General features: G+C 40.2%; 1 protein-coding gene across 1 annotated transcript in view; it reads right to left on the reverse strand.

Annotated features, from left to right (window-relative positions):
- LOC107090594 (retinal-specific ATP-binding cassette transporter-like) overlaps positions 1 to 7,086 on the reverse strand; it is a gene marked incomplete at its 3' end in the record, with an annotated part of 58,295 nt that overhangs the window by 20,625 nt on the left and 30,584 nt on the right. Inside the window, exon 7 of the mRNA XM_015384058.1 lies at positions 5,041 to 5,217. Within this exon, the coding sequence (XP_015239544.1) occupies positions 5,041 to 5,217 (177 nt within the window). The remainder of the gene's footprint in view (positions 1 to 5,040; positions 5,218 to 7,086) is intronic.

Raw genomic sequence — 7,086 nt, forward strand, 5'->3', positions numbered from 1 at the left:
TTTGTTCCTGAAGAGAAACGCCTTCTTGTTGAGTGGTGTAGTAAGATACTTTGTACGCAAACATAAAAGTTTAGCATTGCTTTTGCTTTGCGGGGAGTCACCCTTGAGTCAGAAACAGATGTTTGTGGAAGCCTGCCCGCTCAAGTATGTGGAGAAAGGGACCTCTTAGTTTATACCTGTGGTAGATGAATTACATCAGTAGTTTACGTATCTTTACATATTTTTCTTCGAAGTCCTCTGTACAATTTTGTAAATATAAGGACCAATCATGTCATTACTGTACCTAGAATACATTCAGAAGCAAATCACTTAGTAAATACATTTTCCACTAATAAATAAATTCAAATGGCCTGTACTTATATAGTGCTTTTTCAAGTCAGGAGACTTAATCAAAGCACTTCACAATACATTCAGTCATTCACCCATTCACGCACATACTGATGGTGGCAAACGACATTTTAGCAACCGCTGCCCTGGGGCTCACTGGCAGAAGCAAGGCTGCCGTACACTGGGCCTTCTGACCACCATCAGTAGGCAATGCGGTTGAAGTGTCATGCCCAAGAACAAAACAACTCTGAAAGCGATAACCATTTGATTTCAGGGCAAACTCCTATGTCCGTCCATTCGTCTATCTTCTTCCGCTTATTCGGGGTTGGGTCGCGGGGGTATCAGTTTCAGTAGGGAGGCCCAGACGTCCCTTTCCCCAGCCACTTGGGCCAGCTCCTCCAGGGGAATTCAAAGGCACTCCCAGGCCAGCTGAGAAACATACTCCATCCAGCGTGTCCTGGGCCTTTTCACAGTGGGACGTGCCTGGAACACCTCATCAGGGAGACGTCCAGGAGGAATCCTAATCAGACGCCTGAGCCACCTCGACTGGCTCCTCTCGATGTGGAGTCGTGGTTCTACTCTGAGTCCTTCCTGGATGACTGAGCTCCCCACCCTATCTCTAACGAAGATCCCAGACACACTATGGAGAAAACTCTTTTCAGCCACTTGTACCCGTAATTTAATTGTAATTTGAAAAATTTCTTTTACTTTTAAGGGTCAGGGTAGAGTCCTGCAACGGGTCGGGTACCCGCGGGTCCCCGACGGCTCACCCGCTAAATAAAAATAAAAATAAACGGGTCGGGCGGATATTTTTTTAGTGCGGGCGGGTAGTTGGTGATTTTTTTTTTATGCGTGTGTGTTGTTATGGACATCAGAAATGTTATATTAATCAGGCGCTGGGGTCACCCTTGTTGTAGCTTAAAGCCCTGCCGGCAGTGTGGGCTTCCCTCCAAAAAGGCCACAGTCAGTGCATACACGCCTGCCGCAGTGTTATTGGCGCTGTTCTGCAGCGCAGCGTACTATAGCCTATTACTTGATGTGTTAACGGGTCGGGTTGCGGGTTAAATATGAACGGGTCGGGTCGTGTTCGGATTTGAATTGAAGATATCCGCGGGTGACGGGTCGGGTTCGGTAGTCATCCTAACGAGTTCGGGCAGGTGCGGGTTGGTAAAACTGGACCCGTGCAGGACTCTAGGTCAGGGTTTAGTAATTTGAAGATGACCCTTTCGGTTGGTAGCAGCATCACATAGACATCCCAAAGTGCATCCAGCCACCATCAGCAGATAAAAAAGGAGAGGGAAAAGGTGTGTATAGTCACTGATTGTTTTGTCAATGACAGGAAGGACAACATGGATGTATTAGGTAAAGAGTATTCTTTGTTGTTTTTTTTTTCAAGTTTAAACGGACAACTACTTTGTTAAACATGTTTTACAAGTACCTTTGAGTGAACTTTGTAGAATTATATATCAATGTGTGTCTGTCGAAAATTTTATCTAAGAAAAAAAAGCTAAAACAAAAATGCAGAGATAAATTATACCATTGGAAGACTAGCAATTTAATAAATTTTTAATTTGTTGAATTTAAATGCTCATTACCTTATTTCTTTATATATTTATTTGAAAAGTAAGTCATTTGCAAAGGTGTTTATTTATTCATGATTTTATTAATTTAAATTTAGTGATTCTCCATACCTTTCCAGAGTATTATTTTTCACATCAAAACTACTAGCAACTTCAGATGAAGGTCAGACTGAGAAGTCGGATAACATTTACATAGTGGAGCAGAATTATTCACGTTAATAAATATGTCCAATGTATTAAAAAAAATAATAATAAAATTAAAAACATTTTGCATTTTTTTGCTCAGAGATATTTGTTGTCCCTTTACATCACAAAACAGATTGAAATAGAAGTTTGTTTTTTTAAGACTAATGAAAGAGAACAGATTTAAGCGACTGAAGCCAAAGTTCCCTTTCTGTCTTTTCCCTGGAGAAACACAGTTCAGGGAGAAAAAAGTAACCACCAGAGGTTTTTTTTTTCCCCCCAATGTTCCTGTCTGGGTCTGTTTTTCTTCTTTGTCTTTTTGCCTTACATTACAATACTACGTTTTATTGTTTCAAATGTTTGTTTGTTTTTCTGCCCTACATTTGGGCAAGAAGTTTTCCTCAAAATACATACTTTTATGGTTTCCCATTTTAAGAGCAGATAAACAAAGTTCACCCTACAGTAGTGTCACATCAAAGGTATAATGTAGAAAAAACAGATCATGTGTAATTATTGATACTTAGACAAACTGAATAAACAGTTATGACAGAAAAAAATCATACAAATAGATTCTAAAAGCCAATCAATCCAACTCTGTGAGCCAGTTATCTTTATACACTCCTATTACAGCTCATAAAGTTATAGTGCTGTAAAATATTAAATGCATCACACTAATTTTAACATCAGCCAGAGCTCACATTAGTACATGCAAGTGTCAAATCAACAGGCCAATGCAACTTTTACACAGAGCTGGTAGAGAAGAAAAAGAAAGATAAAATGCAAGAGAAAAACATGGAAATTCAGACTGCTAGCTAAAATTATTAAAACAATTAAAAATGTAATGTGGTTTGATTAAAGCCTATATTTTGGCCTGCCTTCTTTGGTTTTAGCTTTCCTGCTGACCCTCTAAACATAATTAGATTCCCTCTCATCTTTTTAGGTCTTAGTTTAAGAAATGACATTAGCAAGGGAGTTCATTATAAATTACCAGCATAAAATCATATATCATTGAAACAGCTATGTTAGACAAATAACTGAAGTATCAGTCCACAGGGAAATCTTTAAAACTTAGGTAACTTATTGGGTCCTTATTTATGAGTGAAAACACTTCAGACCTGGTTTACTCTAACATCAAAGATGCAATCAGAGCAGTACCCGGCCCCACCTTGGGTCATCAGATCATCTCTCTGTCATGCTAATCCCTGCATATAAGCCCCAGCTGATCAGGGCTAAAGAGACAGTTAAAGAGGTCAGAGTGTGGTCTGAAGGCGCCATAGAGAAACTCCAAGGCTGTTTTGAATGCTCTGATAGGAACATCTTCAAGGCTGCAGCAACCTATGACAACTCATTAAATATTGATGAGTATGCCATGACTGTGTCAGCCTACATTAACAAATGCATTGAGGACGTCAGTATCAAAAAGAATATCACCACCCGGGCCAACCAACCACCCTGGATGAATGAAGAGATTCCGAAATCGCTAAAAGAACTCAGCTTTCAAGTCTGGTGATAAAGGGGCACTGAGAACAGCCTGTGCCAACTTAAACTGTGTCATCAGCAAAGCAGAACCACAGCCAGAAGATCCAGGATCTTTTCTACAACGCCAGCAAAACCTGGAGGATGTGGCAAGGCATTTGGGTGATCATAGACTAGAACACACCTTCCCCCCTGGTAGATGCAGCAAACACTTACTTCCTAAATAAACTGAACAACTTCTTTGGAAGGTTTGAGACACTAAACAGCACTCCAGCAGTGAAAGCTGTTCCACACCAGGGGGTAGAGGCACTAAACCTGAGAAGAGTCAGCCCAAGGAAGGCCCCAGAACCTGATAATATACCTAAGCGGGTGTACAAGGAATGTGCAGATCAGCTGGCTTTTTAACACCTTGCTGGACCAATCCATAGTGCCAGTATATGGACCTCAGTCAGTCCGGGTCGGATATAACACCTCTGATGTCATCACCCTAAGCACAGGCTCCCCTTAGGGCTGCGTCCTGTGCCCCCTGCTCTCAACCCTGATGACACATGACTGTGTCTCCAGGTTCACTACGTTCACATCGTTAAGTTTGCAGACAACACTGCAGTGGTGGGCCTCATCAGAGACGACGATGACCAGGACTACAGAGAGGAAGTGGAGCAGCTGTTGGGCTGGTGCAGAGATACCAGCCTGCTACTGAATGTGGAGAAGACAAAGGAGATCATCTTGGACTTCAGGAGGGACCGGCGTAACCACGCTCCACTGCTCATCAACAGCTCAGCTGTAGAGGTGGTCAGCAACTCCAAACACCACCTCACTGATCAAAAGGGCACAAAAGCGCATGTACTTCTTGCAGAGGATAATGAGAGCCCACCTGCCCCCACCCATCCTCACCACCTTCTACCGAAGCACCATAGAGAGCTTTCTGACCAGCTGTCTCACTGTGTGGTGTGGAGGTTGCAGCGTCTAACACTGGAAAACGGTGAATACAGCAGAGAGGATCATCGGGGCTCCTCTTTCCTCCATAAAAGACATTTCATCCCAGCACTCTGAGCCCGTAACAATATAAATGACCCCTCAAACCCCCACCATGGACTTTTCTCCCTGCTGCCCTCTGGGAAGAGGCTTCGGAGCATCCGATGCAGATCCAGCAGATTCCAGAACAGTTTCTTCCCCACTGAAGGAATGAATATTGGAATCGAACTTATATACAGTCGTATGTTTACATTATAACTGCTGCTTACCTTTATCACGGCTGCTCTTTAAAAATAAGAAAGTCTTGAGAGCTGTACTGTACGAAATAAATTTTTGCATACACTCTGTGTATACAAAATGATAAAGTCTAAATCTAATTTAACACCGTGGAGCATTTAGAAACACCTCCTCAAGTGGATAAATAAGCATGGCTTTAAATAATTCTTTCTTTATCTGTAATCAAGGGTTGATAGAAATGTATTAAAGCATTTGTACTCACCCATCATCAACAAAACAGGGGTATGGGATTTGCTGGAGAAAAACACCAAGCGGCTGAGACTTTGACGTTTGCAGTCGAATGACAGCATGGTCCATCATGTCCTGCAGGTAGGCAAAGCCTCCCCAGATGTAACGCAGGTCGTCAAAGGCATTGTCCCTGGCTCCAGGAGACCATGACCTTTTTAAAAACAAAGTTATACAAATATGTATTTATAAAAGGAAGGTAAACCACACACTGAACAGTCAGACATCTATCCTTAATATTTTAAGCCACTAAATAACAATGAGACAGATACAGTACACCGCTAATTTTGAAAAAGAAGCAACTCTCCTTTTTTATAATACCAATATCTTGCTCCAAATTTAGGAAAGAAAAAGCTTACATAACATAAAGAATTGAAAGTATAAAGCTTGTGGTACTGCTATCATTTCTCCAGTTTACAGAAATGTTAGTGAGAAAACTAGAAAATATAGATAGAAAACATCCAGAGTGTCTGAGTTTTTATTTTTTTCTTTCAGTATAAACAAGCCCAAAGTGAACAACTTTGCTTACTTTTAAAATGTAGGTTGAAAGTATTCTACTCGTGGCTTTTTGAGAAATGCTTGTATGGCTGACTGTGTTCAATGTTTACAGTCAACTTTGAGTTCTCAAACTCTATGATCTTTAACTGTCCAATCTCTTGCCAACATATATATGTGGGTCCCATAAGGATTATGCTTAGGCTAGATGGCTATTAAATTGGTTTCATTTCGGAGCCACTTTGACTAAACACAGCCTATATTAGCAGAACTGGTTGCCTTATATAGTTTGTTATAAGCTGATTCTCAAATGAATCATGTGAAAAATTAATCAGCCTTTTTTATCTACCAAATTCAAGCCTATATTTACATAAAACATTTGTGTTAACCAGGTATAATCCCTTTTTGTACCCATGTTTTAGCCTATGTGCTATCTAAATGGGGTCTAGGTGTAAATGTTGGCCCTACTTAAAAAAGAATGTGCTACATGTTTGAGATATAAGTGTAAAGCGAAACAAGACATCTCAGACACAAGCTGGGCCCAAGTTTAGCATTCTAGATGCTAGCAAGAAAACATCATTATGAGCAGTTTGATTCACATAGAAAATTAAGATTTTAACAAACATAATGGTTAAATGGGAAAATCACTGTCAAAAAAAGTCAAATCATATGTTTAAATAGTATTTAACTATAGTTACACAAATGCAGTCACACTGGAAACTAAATTAAAAAAAAAGTTGAAGAACTAAGACTCTCCCTGTTTGAAATCCAGCGCAGAATTTTTGAAAGTTATCTTTTGAGTACCAACAAGATTTTTTCATAATTCTGCAACCACTAATGCAAGAATTGGTGTCAGCAAGACCTACACTGAAAAGTATACCATCCATTTAGTAGATTACTGAGGGCTATTTTTTTTTTTTTTTTGGACATGTAAACTACAAAGACACAGGGGACTTGGTTAAAATTGTGAGCAGAAAAGATGCAGTAAATAATCAGAAATTCCTACACTTAAGAGAGACAAAATATTTGTAGATGCTGCAGGCTTTGCGCTGTTGGGATCACACGTTGCTGATGTAACTGGAACTACACCCCTCTGAAGACACAACTCTCTAGTGGAGCTTTTAAAAGATGGACTACTGTCGTTCAACTTCCTGTTGCCAGTAGCACGTGGCTGCTAAAGGCTTGATTCTAAAGCACTTTCCAGCTTAAGGCTATGCTTAGTAGCAACCTTTTTCCTGCGATTCAGAAGGGGCTGAACGTGGTGTTTTAACTTCATGTTTTAGTTATTTAATTTATTCATAATCTCCTGGTAAACTTTCACAACAGTGCTAAAAATGTGGAGGGTTAATATGAGAAGAAATAAATGGACTTCAGCTTGATGTTAAAGGTGGTGGTGCATCATGATGGGTCATGCAAACTTGTTAATTTAAGTACTCTAAGGGCCGGATCTATCAAAGGTTTGCGTGTATAAAAACGTGAGCTATTTCACTGCGCACGCTAAAAAATGTACAAACTGATCTATCAACAG

Source organism: Cyprinodon variegatus, unplaced genomic scaffold (genome assembly GCF_000732505.1).
Source record: "Cyprinodon variegatus isolate N-32 unplaced genomic scaffold, C_variegatus-1.0 Scaffold302, whole genome shotgun sequence".
Lineage (NCBI taxonomy): Eukaryota > Metazoa > Chordata > Actinopteri > Cyprinodontiformes > Cyprinodontidae > Cyprinodon > Cyprinodon variegatus.